Source organism: Montipora foliosa, chromosome 9, assembly GCF_036669935.1.
Source record: "Montipora foliosa isolate CH-2021 chromosome 9, ASM3666993v2, whole genome shotgun sequence".
NCBI lineage: Eukaryota > Metazoa > Cnidaria > Anthozoa > Scleractinia > Acroporidae > Montipora > Montipora foliosa.
The window spans coordinates 10850169-10869670 of record NC_090877.1 but is presented as its reverse complement, the minus strand read 5'-3'; the positions used below and the strand labels follow the sequence as shown (position 1 = coordinate 10869670).

Sequence of the window (19502 nt, the reverse complement as noted above, 5' to 3'; positions counted from 1 at the left end):
GATTTTGCTACTGTATGTCTAACTCCAGATGATTTTACTGGCCAATGATGAACCCAGTAGGGGTAACAGAATTTTTAAGAAATATTTGGGTACTGCAGATTGGCCTCTCTTATAAGCCTGCTAGTTTCAAAGAGTCCTCACCATTAACCTTAACGCAGAGAGTTTAAGGAAAATTAAATGTTGATGTTGCTGAAGAACAATGTATAGTCAAGAGTAATTTACAGTAATACATGTAATTTATAGAACATCATTATAAAATTATTAAGAAAGTTGTTTATTATTCTTTTCAATCTTGGTTGTATTGCAGTTTCCATATCCACAGTCTCCGGGCAATGAACCAACAAAAACCCTGCGAAGTCTGGTAAACTTAAGGAAAGATTCACTTAAACTGGTGAGGTGAGTAACCTTCTGGTTTGACGTTATTAGAGTGAAGTAAAATAATGAGCCCGTATGATGTTGCAAGCCTGTTCTACGATCCTCATGGTTTGGAGTTGTTCAAAGGGTGTGCCTGTACATGTACATAAAATTTTGTAGAGTTGTCAAATGAAGAATGAGCATCTTTGTGGAGTATTAACCATTTCCCTTAGCTTGCTGTCTTTCATGGGGGCTCACAGGTAAAATCCTTTAATTTTCACTGGGAGACATCTCCATCTTCACCAAGGAGTTGGCTACTGCCAAGCTGCCAAGCCTTTGATTAACTTGCATGCAATAATTATGAGACTTTTACTCCTTGGTCACCTATTGGTAAGTGATCACAATTGTGTGATTTTTTCTGTCTTCATAGTCACATTTAAATCCTTTTTATTGTTTTTCAAGGTTTAACCCATTGACTCCTGAACCACACCCATCGACGAGTAAAATAATCTGGCGCTGGACAGAGTAAAATCTATTAAGCCTCACTCTCAGGGGTCACTGGGTTAAAGGGGACATTGTTGTTTTTGAGTGGAGATAGAGGTTGTTAACCCATTGATTCCTGAACCACACCCATTGCCGAGTAAAACCATCTGGCGTTGGACAGAATTAAATTTGTTAAGCCTCACTCTCAGAGGTCAATGGGTTAAGTTCACTTGGTACATGTAATTTCCAAAACTGACTTTGAGCATTGTAGTCATCCATTGTCAACTTTTTCAATGAAGACAGTAAGTTATTGAAGTTTCTTTTGGATTCAAAGAGGTGCTTAATCCCTGATTTCTTAGCGGTGTAATATCTTTTGTCCAACAGGAGCTCAGATCATGAGAGTTATTTCATTGAGTTTGTTTTTGATGCGGATGTGAAATGTGCTGTGACAATTCATTACAAGGCAATTGAAGACTTGTCCACTGGCTTAGCCATGTAAGTTTGTCAATTCACATCAAGGCAATTATAGCAATGTACAGTACTTACAATGTACATTGCTACAATATCATCATGTAGCAGTATCACCAAAATGTCATTCATTGCTATAGTTTATCATTACATGTAAGAGCATGGCATCACTCCATTGATTTCTCAACTGGTTTTGACTGGGAGCACTCAGTTATATTGAATTCACATACATGTGCACGTACGTCAGAGATGTATCCAGGTTTTCAAATGTGGGGGTCCTCTGGACCCCTTCTTGAAAAATTTGGGGGTCCATTGCAAAATTTTGGGGGTCCAGCTACTGTAATTATTATTCAAGAATTAATATTTGATCTATTGCCTCTTAATTGATGCTGCAGTACCCTTTAAGATTTTTAAAAATTTTGCACAAAAATAAAGTCTTATCTCTCCCCTCAAATTTCCCTGCACATGACAGTTATTATGTTTTTCCTGGCGTTTGTAATTTGCATAAACATTCCATCTTTTTTCTGCGTCCAATTGGACCCTTTGTTGTTTATTCCATGCATCCAAAAGAAAAACGAGTGCATCAGAGGGTGCAATGACACACTCTGGATACATCTCTGTGTACATTGTAATGATCAGCTCCCAGATGGCATGATAGCTCATGACAACTGGTAGAGCATTGCACACGGTATCTCAGATGGCAGGGTTCAAATCCCATTCAGGCCCAAATTTTACCAGGCAAGTTCCTTTTGTAACTTCTCAAATAATGTTAATTACAGTACCACTCAAAAGCAAGTTACCACCCTAGCTCGAGAGAGGAGAATCTTGTCCTGAGAGATGAGACTTTCGTCTTGCGAGACGGACCATGTCTTGTCTCTAGAGAAAATAGACTTTTGTCATGCGAGATGATTCGAAAAACTGTAAGTCATGGCTTCTGATAGGATGCGGAAAAAAATTAAAGATTACGTGGAAATTATTGGCCATATTATGTGGAAACATGCTTTGATTATGTGGAAATTACACCGGAGTATGCGGAAATTTAAACAAGTTATAAAACTAATAATTAGGCCCGTCCAATGTATTTACATGCTTACGGTTAATCCGTAATCGAAATTGCAACCAATACAATCGCATTTGTGACTGAATTTTGCCCTTTGTGATTAAAATACATGGAGGAGTCACCAATTTGCGAGCAGCTTTCACCGTTGAAATAAAAGGGTTAGCAGTTGGGATTTTGCCGCAACTTTTGGTAAAATAAATAAAGCGATAAAAAATTATTTTGTTTCTCGTCATGAATTTTGTTTCAATTTGGAGCAAAATTGTAATACCTTTGGAGCGCGATCCATTCCCTCGATCATTGACTTAGTTTCTAATCAGTCATGTCATTTGCTGAAGTGTAACTGTTTCTTGTCCAATGGAAAGCATTGTAGGAACAAAAACTAGTGTCCAGGCTCGTTGGCAAAAAAATGTGCGGAAACTGCTTTTGATCTTTCTTATGAACTTTAACCTTGCGAACGAAATGGTGTCTTTTCTTCAATGTTCAGGAAAATAAGCGTTTCAAAACAGTCAATTTCTTCGGCTTTTATGTTTTTGAGGATGTTAAGGAGCTGCTTTATCACTAATATCAGGTATTTCTTCTGTTTTTTGCGGAAAATATCGGAATTATGCGGAAGATGCGAATTTCAGTGAATTATGCGGATCCGCATCGCCGCATCCTGTCAGGTGCCATGTGTAAGTGTTTGCACGAATGTAAACTCTTCTGAGTAAGAAAAGAAGATTAACATGTTCACGAAGAAGCTCGCGCTCCAAAGTGGAGCACCTGACTCCTCAGGCAACCAAATTGCATAATTCGAATGCTCAGTCAATGTACTGTAACCATTTGTAGGGCTTATATGGGGAACATGAAATGCCGAAAAAAGTCTTCTAATCCTAGTTTACAGGGAGGAAAATAAATGAAATAAACTTACTCTTACAAGTTTCACCTTGTTTTCTTGTGTCAATTTGAGGTGCTTCGGGCTAGTTTTGAAATTTGCTCCTATCCGTCATTAAAAGAAGAGGATGAAGTTCGTCTGGTTGTTTACCATTTTAAGTCCCGACTACTTTGACATTATAAATTTGTTGGCTACTTTTTTGCTTTTTCTTCTTTCTTTCTTGGTGGACGTAATCGCGGAAAGCCGTGGGCAGAAGAAACACAAAACAATCATGCGCAATAAATTCTTCAAACTAAAAAGAAGTCACAGTCAATCGTCTTATTTTGCTTACTAAAACAGAATAATCGATCTGTTGGCATTTGATGAATTTTTGTGAAGGGAAAATATACTGAATGTAATTGGTAGTATTATTATTAAGAACATGTAGTTTAATTTTTGCTCAAGTCTTAAATAAAGCATTATTCAGTGGATAAGTGATAGCGAAACCAATTACGCTACATGCAGTGGGTAATGATGTCTCTGGTGGATAGCATTATCCATCTTTTGAACAAATGTTGTTTAAAGGTGCTTAACTAGGTATCTTAATTTAGTGGTGGTTCTTGAAAGTCATAAAACTGCTTGTTTTTTGAAGGTGTTTCAGTCACAAGTTTAGAGCAGACGATAGAATATTAGTTTTTTTTCACAAAATTTGTCCTTTTACATTGTTTGTTTCAGTTACACATCAAAGGAACCCTTCACATCTTCACCCAAATCATATTTTTCAAAAGGTTCTGGGCAAGTGTTTAACAGCTCAGCTAAGCACAGGATTATACCCAGTTTATTCGATGATGAGGAGGTAATAATTTGTAAAAGTGCTTCCTGGTATCTTGTGTACTTTCTGGTCAATGTGTTTGAATCCTTCTGTCTAAGTTATTTTGAAGCTGACAGGGGCAAGCCTGAAAATCAAGGGCTACCCTGGTCACTGCATGTACTTTTTTTGTAGATACACTGTAGTTGTTTGATGTACGAAATTGTTGCTCATGAGTAAAAGGGGAAAAAATAGCCTTAGTATTGTTCTTGATACTTGTTTGACAGTCGAAGATGACCATGTTTCTGCGTTGGTTATTTCTTGTAAATAAAGCCAAAATCTCTGAAAAAGGTCCAGGTGTATGACTTGTCTTCAAGTTCAGTTCAAGGCTACTAAGTTAAAGTACACACAAAAATTCAGCCAATTCAGAGCAATTTCTGGTTTCAAAATCCTCACTTATTTGCATTCTTTTTCTTTGACTAGCCTCTTCAATATAATATTACTAGTATTCTTTATTATCAGGTTATTGGTACACTGTACATGTATGTTTTGTATTTCTTTTCTTACCCTGGGAATGTACATGTAAAGATTGCATTGCAATGACTTGGAATACTGTAAGCCATTGTGCACAAACATTGTGCAAAGTGGAAGCACTCAAAGAGCATAAAGTTGGAGGTCATGTAGCTGAAGATCAAGCAGATCAGAGGATATACCATACATTGAAGATTCCTCCAACAATGTTTCCCTTACATGACATTCTTTGATTAATTGTTTTCTTTTGTTTTTAGCTGGAGTACTGCCCCTTAAAAAGCTCATATTTTCCCATAGTGATCCAGATTGATGCCCATGAAGAAGGTGAAGACATGAATTTTTTTCCTGAAGTGTCTACATAATATCACATCTTTGTGGTTAAAATAGCTAAAGTCCTGGCTACTCATTCCAACATTGTTATGAAACGTTTGTTGGATCAGCAATACAATGTGTAGCATGCATGTTTGATGATGTTTGTTCAACATTTTTTGTTCAACATTTGCTTTGTTTTCATTTCGATCAAACATTTCCTCCAACATACATCAAATGTTGAAGCAAATACTGTAGCAGTCCTTTTAACAACGCTGTATTGCAAAACTTGACCAATCAGTGTTAAGGTCCCAGTTTCCAAAATGCAAACAAAACATACGCCATTATTAGGTTGTGTGATCAAAGTGACGTGTTTGAGTTTCCAACAATGTTATATGCGTATCCAACATCATTACATGTACAATGTAGAACTAAGCATTCTTATAACAATAATGGGACGTGTTCTTCTAACAATGTTACAAGGAGGTCATGTCTCGCAATACTTGGACTTGGTTGTACATGTACATGTAAATGCTGTGGCAGATTAAAACACACACACACTTCATGTATTTTTAAAGAGTTGGCTGCATGGTGATTTTGTGGTGATGACGTGTGTCACTTTTCTGTGACACAAAAGTACTGGGAGGCAGCGCGATCTGGACAGTGGTAATGGCGTTGGGTTTGCATGCGGCTGCTCTGGGTTCAAATCCCATTCTGACCTCTGGTTTGGATTTGTTTCCGGTTGTCCCGAATTCAACTCCGCCATCCGTGTATTCGTATACACTGCGTATGCGCAGTTAACGTATATCTGAGCGGTACTGTAGGCAACTCGGGTTGCCTTATAATGTTTCTGTCAAGTTTGAATTGTTTCTTTCAAATTTTTAAAAGTCAGGAGTGCCTGTAAACTAGCTTGACAGCTATTAGTGCACTTCCACTATAAACAAAGCGATTCTCTCTGACGAAGGGCTAACGCTCAAAACGTCAGCTTTTAGAATCTCTGTACGGTGGCCAATTTACATTATCAACTCCATTGATAAAACCAAAATTTTTGTATACTACTTCCCCACCGACGCAGCACCACAGTTTCTTTAGAAACTACCCCTTCATTTATAAATTTATGGTGAGATTAAATTCTGAAGAAAATGAATTGTAGTTGGTTATTACAAAATTAAAAAGAAGTATCGGGATTCCACTCATGTATACACTCTTAGCGTAAACTACATTTTGTAATTGTACCCTGTTAATCAAAAGTAAGAACAAAAAATATTACTCATTACAAGTATTTTCATTTCTCTGCTGTAGAATATTTGGGACATTCTAACATCACCTTGGCAACATTTGAGAAAATATCGGATGGATCCTACACAATTAAACCCATAAAGCAGAAACAAATGGTATGATCCTTGGATTTTGTGTGCCGTCAGTTAAATTTGGGGCATACATGTATCTCTTACTTTCTATTAGGTGGAACGACCGACAAGGTTATTTTACTAATTCCATTTCAAATCTTACATGTAATAGAGCGGTTTCCAATTGAGTGTCATAAAACAAATACCAAAGTAATTACTTTGATCGACCAATAACAGCACAATGAACCAATCCAAATTCGTAGCAATTCCATGTACATTATTTTGTAACTTGCTCAAAGCGCAGGAACAATTATTGTGTGTGCAAGTCGCGATAGGGTTTTCATTGGTTTATAAACTGGCGTGAGATTTTTAAACCAATCACTAAGCGTAGCAATTCGCCGAAGCAGAAAAGACCATAATACTCTGTGTTTGCCGTCCCAAATTTTTTCATTAAGCATTGTTTCCAGTTTCTTGTGGGACTTACAATGGTCCCGAGAGAAAACAAAAACAGGCTTACATGTACATGTATGCAAAATTTGGGTGGACAAAAAGGGTAGAATGGTATTTTCCGCTTCAGGCAATTGCAAAGGCATAATTACTTACGACAGTCATTTGAAAACTGCTCTGTAATAATTTGTAATTTTAATTCATTTATTTTTCATGAGACTGACATCTATAGTGGGAACTCCAAATTTAGGTTGCATGTATAATGTGGTTTAAATTTTCCTTGGATTAAGCTTTTTCAAAGTAGGTCAATTTTGATTTTTACATGTATAAAAAAAAATCAAAATTAAACTAGCATGAAGAATTTTGAACCAGGGAAAAATTTGAAGGACAACACACATTGTATACCCCTGTTTAACTCAGTACTGTCCAAATCTTACCCTCATTACTATTCTGTACCCAAATTATGGAATTAATTTTCCTACAAAAATTAATTCTTGAATTAACGTATTTGTTTATTAAACTTTTTATCTCTTGATATTTTGTCTCTAGCATTCTGATTCTTTCACTCATTCACTCAATATCAGTTATCAGCTCATGAATTACATGTATACTGTACGTACAATGTATACTGACCTATTAAAGATGGGAACGGATTGTGCTGGCGGTTTTGAAAATTGAGGCGGCTCAAAAGTTAATGAATTTTAATGAAACTATTATACAATTCAGGCACATTGGAGATTTTACATGTATTAAAAACTGGATAATTGGATAATGCATTTCTAATGTTGTGCCTGGCTTAGCCATCATGGTACATGTATATGAGCTATTATCTACAAATACATGTATCAGTAACTGCACACATCAGTTTTCTTGTATTAATCACTCACTGAAAAACTGAATGTCCCATTAATTAATTTTACAAAATAAAGTAGGGAAGGTTTATCCATGAATTGTGAGTGTTTTTAATAAAGCAATAATAATATTGTTTAATTTGTTTGGAATAATAATAATTATTATTATTCCACTCGCACTTGTTGGATATGAGATGATTATTGCCAACTTGGTGCTACGCACCTCATTGGCTACATGTATCTATCATCTCATATCCAATGCGCTCATGGAATATTGTTAAATGGTCAACTCAGCGCTTTTTGTCTCTTAGGCCATTTACCATCTCATATCCAACTTGCACTCCTGGAGTAATTCTTAAATATCACACATTCATGTCACAAGTCAAATGGTATAACTCACCATTGAAAATGCCCTCACAGCAAGGTTTTCACTGAGAGCCAGTGGACAGCAAAACTCAGCAGCAGCTATTTCACTTGAATTTGCTACTAAAGTATGATACGGTAGATAAATTACCAAAGTGGCCAAGCTTTGTTCATAAAAAAGCAAAATACATGTAACTTAGCTCTCAATGCAGAAAAATGCATTCTGAGAGCCCTAAGTTTCAAGAATTTCCCAGAGAAGCATGCCCCCCTGACCTGTCGAGAAGTGCACACCTTTCATGGGTGTGGTCCGTTCTCCTCCTAACCCTTTAAGTACCTAAGTTGTGCCTTCAACTTGCGTACTGTGCTTACTGAAAACGCTGATACAAAACTTATACCACTCATATTCACTTGAAATAGTTGAGTATTGGATTGATTCTTTTTCTCTCTATTTTGTTGTGTAAAGATCACAAGTTTTTCTTTACTGATATTCAAGGTTGACGGTCTGTGCTACCTTCTTCAAGAAATTTATGGAATAGAAAATAAATTGAATCAGAATATTGGAAAGGTTTGTACCATCATAGGGTCATTAGACTAGTCACAGTTCTCCTTTCAAAAATAAATAATTTACAGTCGGGCAGATTCAGACCCACCGTCAAATTTTCCAGTTGCTAAGGTGGCTATGAATATGCTCTGAACTGGGATTTTTTCCCAACTTTGCAGAGAGCTTTATCTTACACTACGTTTACACTAAGGGGAAAGTTTCCAGATTTGTAAATGTTTCCGGATTCATCAAATTTTGGGGGATTTGGATGCGTGCATGTTTACTTTAAATCCATAGCGATGTTTCTCGTGACGTCACCTAGCCAACCAGAACCTAATTGGCTGATGAAACAACGACTTCTTTTGTACCGTGGTTGGCAAATTTGAATATCAAAAGAAATGTGACGTCATGTTTGTAAACAAGAAAAATTTACACCGACTGGATGAATCCAGTTGCCAAGCGCTGCTTCATCACTCAAAATGGCATCCGAAGCCAAGAGAGTGCGAACAGAATCAGAAAATACAGGCACGTTAATTACTAGACTGATAGTCTAAGCGTTTAAAGACAATTATTATATACGGCGTTTTTAAATGGCTTCTTGTTGCCATGGTAACGTATTACGTCACATCAGCGAGTGCATCTTGTTAAGAAATTATTAGTGTTTCATGTGGTACCATAACATCTCCTTAATGTGAAACGGTGTTGTAGAGTTAATCCCTCAATTAAGACATTCTCTCCAAAACCAGTTTGAACCACCTCAAGCTTGCTCGCATAGGAAAGTACAGTTAACGTCTTGGAGAAATACACTGTAATTATTAATACTTTGTGGGAGAGTGCTAAGTAGTGGACATTTCCACAAATTCTTCTATCATATTTTTCTCTGCTTGTTGCTATTCCTGTGGTTGAGGTGCCAGAAGTGCCAGCTCAACAGCAGGCCTCTTTATAGTCGACTATCAAATTATTTTGCTTTGTCAGTGCAATCAACTGCTTTTCTTTGCTTGTCTGTTACAACAGGAAGAGGAAAATGATTTCGAGGAGACTGGTTTGGAGTGTGTTATCTGCATGAGCGAGATGAGGGATTCTCTTATTTTACCGTGCAGACATTTATGTTTATGCAGGGATTGTGGTTAGTAAACAACCTCCTCCTTATTTTCCGGGTGTGCTATCTCCTGTTTGTTTTAGGCTGGCGTAGTGGTCATCAACCGCGCGTCCCATCTTTGCGGTGGTAGTTTGTCAACCTGACTCCGAAGGTTTTTCTCCAGGTAGCTTGGTTTCCTCCCTCATCAATTTCGACTCTCAGCTAGCTTGGCGTCTCGCATGGGTCTTCCTCCCGTGCACATTCTCCCCTTCCGACTCAAAACAGAGTCCCGATATTAAAAATTATTAGAAAGATTTAAGTCAATATTCAATGTCGATTTTAGTCTTTCTGTGCTATTGAGATTTCTAGCTGTTTCAACGGTCACAAAAGAGATTTTAAGATTCTATCAATAGAAACTGATACCTTTGTTATCTCGTTTTTTTTTTTTTTTTTTTTTTTTTTTTTTTTTCAGCTGAAAATCTTCGGTACCAAGCAAGTAATTGTCCCATTTGTAGATCACGTAAGTAATGAACAGGGCACGAAAACCCAAAGCAAAGTAATTCTTTGGTTTGCAGACATTTAAGAGAGTCATTGAAGAGATCACATACTGAGCAAAATTACTGAATGCCGATTGGTTGAGATGGAGCGTAGATATTCTTGTTCTTTGGCCACTTTAAGACAGAAGTGCCAATTTTAAGACTAAAGTGTTCATTGAACCGATTGGTCAACAAAGTTGATTGTCATTTGTCGCAGCATTGAACTGGTTTCCCTCGATACGTTTGCCCTGTGTGTGATAAACTTGTACAGTAACCGCAATGTGCCCCCGTGCAATTAAGGATTAATGTCTCTTGTATTTTTGAAAACTCGATTCTAAATCTCTCTAAAAGTGTTGCCTATCAACCATACGCAGGTATGCTAAGCCGAATGTGACAAAATATCAAGTCCGCTAAAAATAAAACAAGTCACACCATTTATAATCAAGTTGCCAACAATTAGCATCAGTTTGTTTGTTGACCAAATCAAAATCCTCGCAATTTATGTCACTTCTCTTGTTGTGCAATTCATGTATTCAAGGCCCGCGCATCGAATGTCAAGCGCGATAATTTCAATTCAAGATTCTTGTTTTAATAATAATAATAATAATAATAATAATAACTTTACTCACGAGCCCATGTATCGCTGTCCATGGCGCCTTACAATTTACAATTTACAGTAATTTCAATAAAAACGATTTAAAAACACTAAATTCTATGGAATATTATTATACAATAAATATTATTAATTCTAAAAACGATCTATAAAAATATTCTTATTATTTCAAACAACAATTACTGAAATGATAATGATAAAATCAAATGATGAAGGAAATATCAAACCAGGCGATAAAAAAACGAAAATGATTAAAAAGAATCAAATAACTAATTAAATTTCTTATTATCAAGAAATAATGTAAAAAGAAACGTTTTGAGTCTGCTTTTAAAACTAGCAACTGAGGAGCAAGAACGAATAGACGCTATGCAAAAATGGCTGCCTTTAAATTATTCTTTTGTTCATATTCAAAATAGCCCAACTAACCTCGTTTTTGAGACAAAAATTCTAAAGAATTTGTTATCCCGAACGAAGTTAGTTGGGCTATTTTGAATATGAACAAAAGAAGAATTTAAAGGCAGCCATTTTTGCATAAGGTCTATATTCAAAGGTAACCTATTCCAAAGTCTCGGAGCAGCGAAAGAAAAGGACCGAAAACCATAAATCAAGAAGGGAGAGAATAGCTTTTGATCAATTCTATTTTCGAGGGGGACTGAACACCTGTGGCAAAATGATTAAACGCGAATAAATCTGAGCGAGACAGTGGCCGCTGAAAGTATCGAGGATCTTGGTCTACAGGCGAATCTTTCACTCAGCCCAAGCACAAGAATACTCGTTCCTCGCATGTCGCTATAACTTCACCCAGTTCCCGAAGTTGTGAAGAGTAACTCGCTCAGAGACCCAATTGCGAATGATCAGCAAAATGAAGCACATCTACAACAAGCAGTTTGAGTAACCAATATAATCCACCAGAAAATTATGGCTACAAAAACTGACAACAGGAGACATTAGGGAGTTTAAGAAACCAAGAAGGCTACGGCGACGAAAACGCTGTTAGACGGGCTGGCCCGGTAAAAGGGGTGAAGTGTTTATATGGACGATTTCAGCCAGGTTTACCGGGATGAATTTTAGGAATTTGTTTACGTGTCTTGTAACCGTCAAAGTCACGCATGGGGTACCTGGTGAATTTTCTTGCTTTGACGTTCGAAACGAAAGGTTCATTTTAGCGCTAGCAAGTACGGAATGGCATTTTAAAACAAAAGATGCAAAAATAATCCTGTGATTATGCAAATCCGACTACGTTTTCAAGGCAACCCACACGTCATGGGAATTTTTCAGCCTGGCTTGCCGAGATCTCCGTAGCTCAGACCGGGATCTCGGCAAGTGGGCCAGCTCGCCTTCTGATATAAAAACGAACCGAAATTTTACTAAATAAAAACAGGCATGAGCCGAGATCTTGGCAAAGGGGGACTGGCCTGCCTCATATATTAAAACAGGTGATATTACTGTTTTTTGGTGTTGTCGTTGCCGTAGCAGTCGTCATTTTCCCTATTGGGACAATAAACGGGTTGCCCGCCATTACTGGTGCAGTTCCCCTCGAAAATAGAATTGATCAAAAGCTATTCTCTCCCTTCTTGATTTATAAAACAAGCATCTTGAATTGAAATTATCGAGCTTGACATTCGATGCGCGGGCCTTGAATACATGAATTGCACAACAAGAGAAGTGACATAAATTGCGAGGAATTTGATTTGGTCAACAAACAAACTGATGCTAATTGTTGTCAACTTGAGTGTTAATTGTGCAAGTTGTTTTGTTTTTTAGCGGACTTGATATTTTGTCACGTACGGCGTAGCATACGCAGGCGACTCAAAGCGCGGGAAAAACTCGTTCGTTATTGGTCTTGCTTTAGCTTTTGATTGGCTGAGAATGTGGTGCAAGACTTTTGAGGCCGGCAATCGCGAAGCTCTATTATGCTTTAACCCTTTCTATTATGCTTTAACTTTTCACTCGTCAATGGAGAAGGGTTAGGGTTAGGGTTACGGTTTAGGGTCAGAATACTTTGTTTGTTACCTTTTTGTGCACTGAATTACCTTTTTTTCAGCATGGTGTTAATTACCTGGAAATTGCATTTCTTTTAGCCAATGAGAATGGATAAATTTTTGCATGCATATTATCAATTAATAAAAACAGCCCTACGGAATCTCGGCAAAGAAAGGACCTGACACTTTTGCTTTTTTCTTCTCTCGTAGCGTTTCATGCCTTGCTTCAAATACGTGCGTATGTCAAGAAGGAGAACACTGCTAGTTCGCAGGTATATTCGCCTCACGTAATGCTGCTCAATCGATTGAGAGCTTGCGCAAGGACTACGACGAGGACGAGGGCTACGAGAACGTTGTCTAAAAATATTATTTCCCATCATTGTAAGAATTTTGCGATTACCCCAAGTCGTTCGGAATGGAAAGTGCGTCTGATCATTCCGGGATTAAGATTGCTTTGAAGGGTGTGGATGTTTGGAGAGAAAATAGTACAATTCATTGTCAGGTGCTTGCGTCCTCTAAATAACCTCAAATTTGGTCATTTCACGTTATTGCCATCCTTGCCTTAATTTCCCGATTCACGGGGGTTTTAGCATTTGACGTCGGCGCCTTAAAGCTGTACATTTATCGTCATCTTCATCAAGCTAGCTGCCGAGGAAATCTCGTCGTTAAACTGAAATACGCTGTTGGTTACTTGAGGAATAAACCTCACTCAGGGGACTACCGAATAAGGAAATTGTACTGCTCATTTCAGGTGAATGCCCACGGTGAAGACTCTTGGCCAGGCTATGAGGAGATTCCGCTGGTAGAAGCTCTGAATGGTACAATTCGACCGGATAACATACCCGAAGGTATCTCAGTCTGTTCTGATATGTATACTTGCCATCCATTTACCAAATCCTTTCACGTAGCCTGTGTACAGCCGCCCACTCTGAGCAAAAAAAAAAATTTCTCACGGTGTTGATGTGGAGAAATAAAAATAAAAGCCAATCGAAACTCGTTGTTTCAATGATGTAATGATCGATGGTTAATAACCAATCAAATCGTTTTCCACACATTCCAGGAAAAATCACGTGGTATTGAACACGATCATCAACGCTCCTCTCCGATTTTTTTTTTTTGCGGAGAGTGGGCGGCTATGGAAAGTCTCTAAAGTTGAACACATTTTGTGCAAAGCTATGTAAATTAGGCAAAGTTTTGATAAGAATTATTTGCCGGATAGTGAGTTGCAATAACGTTACCTTTGGCAACGGAAGGCAGAGCTTGAACTGCCAACGTCATCCATAAAAATCTTATTATTGCAGAAGCGGTCGCGCGCATGCGCCGAAGGTCAGCTTCAAGCACACGTTCATCGGGTAGAAGGCGAATCGACAGTGCGCGTAGTCAGCGGTACGTTGAGCGTTCATTGTCCGCATGTTCAGGAATGTCACGGCCTTCCACCGCTCCGGGTAGGGCAAGGCTGGAGCGCGTACGATCCAGCCCCGGAGGACATATGGATTCCAAGAGGGGAGCCCCGCGAGATGAAGAAGCGAGAGTGGAAGTGGGAAACGCCAGTACGGAAGGTGTTGTCCGCATACCAAGGAGTCGCGCCGAAATTGAGGAGTTACAGAACAGCGAAGGAATTGGGAAATTGAACTCTATTCATAGCGAGGAGAGAGGTAACGAAGTTTTCTTTGTGAGGATGAATGGAGTCGAGTGTACCTAACGTAGCGATGATAAATTAGTTGGCATAAAGCAAACTAGTTTTGCCGTTTTAATCCTTGGAATCTCATTTTAAAAGCACTGTAATAACGTAGAAAAACCAGCGGTCATTTGACCTGCGACCGAGCTGGAGAATGGCGTGAGTTTTTGAGATGCTTTCATAAACTGCTTTGCTATACATCAAGTCTGTGACGTTATTGAGACCCAGGCCTCTAACTGCCTTGGCCGTGGGTTGAATGACGTGCCGAGTTTTTTAACTTCATGTAACATCTACGGCCCGAAAAGAAGGGGACTTTGATCAAAGAAGCCAAAATGTTGCAGAGAGATAATAATTTGCGGTTGTGCTGTACTTAGAAAGTGTTTTGGAATCCAATAATTCCGTTACAGCTCGGTCCGTATGAAATTTTAGCAGTATCTAGTACCCGAAAATTCCGAATGCCACAAATGTGCTCTCCACTTGTTGAGCGTTGTCCTCGAAACTCACAGGGTTATATTTCTATAATTTCCCTTGAAAAAAAAAACAGATAAGATCCAAGAATGGAGAAGGCAGTGTGGCCCAGTGGTTAGGGCGCTTGCCTTGAGATCCGGAGATCCTGGGTGCAAGACCTGCTCTGAGCACTCGTTAAATTTGATCCTGGTAGTCCCTGTTCAACTTCGCAGCTGCACTTGTAAATAGTCAACTGGTTTGCCTCCGGCCAGTTGGGATTCTTAACTGTTCTTGTTCTTCTGTTCGAGCGTTTCGTAGATTGTGTTTCATTGGCCCTGAATGGTCGCTATGGGGAGCGGTCAATTAAGTATGTATTGTACAAGATTTCTTTGTTTTCTTTGCAGGTATGGTCCCAGTTTTCGCAAATGATCCCGGTCAGGAGGACGACTCCCAAGACCATCAAGTTCAGGTAGACGTGTCATTGCCTGGAACTCCGCTGAGCAGCGATTTAAGTGGGCGCAGTAGTCGAAGTGCTGGAAGTGTTTCAGCAACCACTCCAACTTACATCCGGTTAGACGAGGGAATGGAAGAGGCCACAGTTCACGATTCGCAAGTTTTCGTTAACCACAAATAGTAAATCCGTTTCTCGAAATCTGATAACTTGATGGACTTTCATGAGAAAAAGCCACAGAATAGCCTTGCAGAAAGTTAGTTCAGTTTCTGAAAATCATCTTAGCCACAGAATAGAACGTGAATTCGGCTAGCCGCATTGATCTTTTCGTGAGAAAAGATCAACTCACTTGAATGGAAAAATTTAATTGTTCGGGAAAAAATTCTCTATGTTCCTGACAGGAGTTAAATGCATGGCATCCCTTGAACTAGTTCGGTCGCTCCACTACAAATGGGGACTTTGAGATCTACTGACGACTGCGACGGTGACGATAATGTCACGTACCTCAAAATATAACTTTGCATTATGGTAAGTCTTTTCCACCTCGTTTACGTCGTACAGCGTTAGTAGCAAAGTGTCCAAGAAATATATTGCTACGAGCGGTTGCAAACCAAAAATAGAGAATGAAAGATTCTCTATTGCATGCTCACGTTGTGTTTTCACGTTTGGTGATTTCACGTCGTTATGTAGAGTACCGCAAGAATATGCGATAAAAATTAATGCGTTGCAGCATGATTCGAGCAGTTTTCAATTGAGTGCCGAAAGTAATTAGAGAATTACTTTGGTTTTGCATTACTTCTCTCAGTGATTGGTTCAAAGTTCTCGCGCCACTTTTTCAACCAATCAGAAGTGAAACCAAAACCAATCGTGGCTCGCGCGTGCACATTTTCTCGCGCTTTCTGTCGGTTACGTGTAATTACTTCGAGTTTTGATTGGTTTACTGGATTGTCTCCGTCCTTTTTGATTGGCCAAAGTAATTACTTTGGTTTTGGTTTTACGACACTCATTTGGAAACCGCTCTATTTTTCCTCTTTCAACCAATAATGTTGTTGTTGTGTGGCGTTCTCGTTGATGATCGCGTCTTAGATCTTTTAAGTGTCTATTTGCCCATGGGCACGAAAGAAAATACTTCGTTGTCGTTGCAGCGGTAATGACAAGAAAGTCAACCTTTTAATAGTGTATATTTTGACGGCTTCACAAGATGATTTGCTTTTTTATGACCAAGACCTTCTGCTTATGCTGATGTTATGAAAGGAACAAAATGTTTGAAAATACGAGAGTGTCATTTATAGAGCAGTTTTGAAATGACAGTCGAAAGTAATTACGCGATTGCAATTGCTTAGTGATTGGTTTAAAAACCTCGTGCCAGTTTATCAACGAATGAAAACCAAAACCGATCGCGAATTGAACGCGCGATTTTTCTCGCGCGTTGAGCAAGTTACATGGAATTGCTACAAATTTGGATTGCTTCATTGCGCTGTTTGTACCTGCTGTGATTGGTAGGAAGAATTACATTGGTATTCGTTTTACGACACTCAATTGAAAACCGCTCTAATGTATTAGTGTATATAAATTAAGTTTATTACTAATGAACTTACTTAGTGTCCTGTTTGGGACATTCCTCAGTTTTGATTCGAATTACCCTTCGTGGTCAGTTTTTTTTTTAATTGTTAAGCTTCGAATGCTTTAAATGATCCGAAGAAGTGAAAATTGTGTGATTGCTTATTAACAATAAACTCGAAAGATAGGAAGTCAGAACAAGTGGAATTTTGACAGCGCGCTCTTCAATTTTCTGTGACGTTCATTCAACTGATTGGTTGAAACAAATAACGTTTGTCAAATTCAAACTTTTAGAAGACTATCGTCAATTCATTCAACTGTAAACTCGGAAACGGGCATTTGTAATTTGCACTCGTGTTACAGGAGATCTGCACTCTTTTTGAGCCAATTAGAACTGAGTAGTTTTGTCATGGAGAATCTTTGTTTGCTTATATTTGTTGGAAATTCCACTTGGGGTGACGGTCGGCTAATGGTAAGCAATTTTCCAACTATACCGACCAAACGGACAAAATTGCACTTACCGTTAAAATATTCCACATTCTCGTTCCCAAATCCCATCGTTTCTCTTAGCATCGGGGCCTTCGCACAAGAAAACGAAAGGAATTTTTTTCCCCATTGGTTAGCTTGCAAACAATAAAATCTTGAACGGGAAGTAAAAATGGCCGATGTGGCGTGCTGGGGTCAGCTGGCGCGAGCCGGTCGGTAAAATCTACGATATAACTTATTGCTTTTTTCTGTTTGACACGAAGGAACACATTCTCTAAGTTGAGGTCACTTTAAGATTCACGAATAGGCCAAGTTCCTTATATCAATGTTTATTCCATCTCGCTTTTTTCGCTCGTATTTCGTACTTCCAAATTTTTGGAGTTTAAGGAATTTAATAAAACAATTATTCCATTCCCGCTTGTTGGGTATGAGACTGGTTATTGCCAACTCGGCGCTACGCGCCTCGTTGGTTATTTACAATCTCATATCCAACTCGCGCTCATGGAATAATTGTTAATTGCCAACGAGTCAGGCCTTCTGAAGACAGAAGGCCTGGCGAGGCGGCAGCTTATAGAGCCGAGAGAAGATTTTTAGGCGGACGAAATCTCAGAAGCGCTTCAAATTTGAGTGTAATGTAGACCAAAAGCTGTAATGTAGACCAAAGCGATGACATGTTGACCGTAGCGATAACCAATGAGAGTGCCGCACGAGTACGCCGCGTGATGTTTGCAGCCGCCAGGCGCCAGATCACGCAAGCTTGGCTCGTTGGCACTTTAGCGACAGCTATAACTAGTTAACCATGTGTGAATATAGATTGTAAAGAGCTGCGTCCTATCCCGTCGTTTTCTAATCAGTCAGCCAGGCAAAAGTAATGAATATTGAAAGTGCACTGCATATTGAGCTCTCTTTGAAAATTTGAACGCGATATTCCTGATAATCTCAGAGCAATGATTCTTTGGAAATTTCTTCGAAATTTTCCAAAGATTGTATGGAATGATTAGCGTTTTTTCCACCTAAATATTTATCATTTTTTGACGGCTAATAGTTTGCTCGTTATTAAAGCTAAAAGGCTTAAAATTGGGGATTTAACTGCGTTTAACAAGTCCTTTTACGTTGTGAAGTCAATTTATAAATAGCGTGATGCCTTCTGAAAGGAAAATGAAGAAAATTATGCAATGACGTTAGCAAGGGTTCTCGTATTTGTACGCTAAGTTGGATTGAGGTAGCTTAAGTTCATTTTCTCTCTTTTTTTTAAATCTGACTTTATAAAATGAATTCTATATTGCCTGTTTAAAATAATCTCACAGTGGGAGGTCAATTCTGTGTCAAAAATATTTTTATATGTTATTTATGCCTGATACTTTTTTGCAATTTTTGAAACAGGGCATCTTTTTCTTTAATCTGGTAGCTTCAACTACCCCATTCTTTAATTGCTTGTAGCCGTACATGTAACATTGATTGAACACCTGAAAAACAAAGGACATGTTTTCATATTTGTTCCTGTGTGTTTTCTGGTGCGAGTGTACCATTTCGAAATTCCCTTTCCAGTCACAACGTCACAACGGAAATGATAAGGAGTCAGAGAAGGGTCTAGTTTTCAGGTGAAAACTTACGCAAGAAAACTACCTGAAGTTAAAACCCCCTCAGGTTCACCTATTCGTCAGACTTGAAGAGGAAGTCTTCAACGGCGGAAGAGTTACTGAACGACCCAATTTCCTCGAGTTCCGAATTCTGTCTCTTGGCCAATGAAAAAGAAATACAAGTATAATACCAACAGTCAAGTGAAGCTATGATCCTCTCAGTTATGAACGCAATTTTTGCAATTGCGTAGAGAAGCCCGAAAAATTCAGGACTTCAACGGGGTTTGAACCCGTGACCTCGCCGTACCGGTGCGACGCTCTAACCAATTGAGCTACGAAGACACTGACGTTGGGAGCTGGTCATTTTTGGCTTATAATGTTCCCGTGAGGAATCAATGATGAAATGATATATGGAATGGATCATATATGAACTGCGGATATGAAATCAAGTGAAGCTATGATCCTCGCAGTTATGAACGCAATTTTTGCAATTGCGTAGAGAGGCCTTTATCACGAGGTCACGGGTTCAAACCCCGTTGAAGCCCTGAATTTTTCAAGCTGATCTCTCTCCGCTCGAGATTCTGAATTCCCGTGGAATATTTCCTTAATAGGCCATTTCCGAGTTCACGTATGTCTCCTCTTCAAAGCGAGTTCAAGTGCGAAGTTTTTGTGATGGT

General features: G+C 38.7%; 1 protein-coding gene across 1 annotated transcript in view; it reads left to right on the top strand.

Moving 5' to 3' along the window:
- LOC137971434 (E3 ubiquitin ligase RNF157-like) overlaps positions 1–18738 on the top strand; it is a 20018-nt gene extending 1280 nt beyond the window's left edge. Inside the window, exons 2-13 of the mRNA XM_068818262.1 lie at positions 267–396; positions 1222–1332; positions 3951–4071; positions 4812–4878; positions 6166–6257; positions 8367–8438; positions 9429–9540; positions 9965–10012; positions 12834–12895; positions 13375–13471; positions 13925–14278; positions 15153–18738. Of these exons, the coding sequence (XP_068674363.1) occupies positions 267–396; positions 1222–1332; positions 3951–4071; positions 4812–4878; positions 6166–6257; positions 8367–8438; positions 9429–9540; positions 9965–10012; positions 12834–12895; positions 13375–13471; positions 13925–14278; positions 15153–15382 (1496 nt within the window). The 3' untranslated portion in view covers positions 15383–18738. The remainder of the gene's footprint in view (positions 1–266; positions 397–1221; positions 1333–3950; positions 4072–4811; positions 4879–6165; positions 6258–8366; positions 8439–9428; positions 9541–9964; positions 10013–12833; positions 12896–13374; positions 13472–13924; positions 14279–15152) is intronic.
- The last annotated feature ends 764 nt before the right edge of the window (positions 18739–19502 follow it).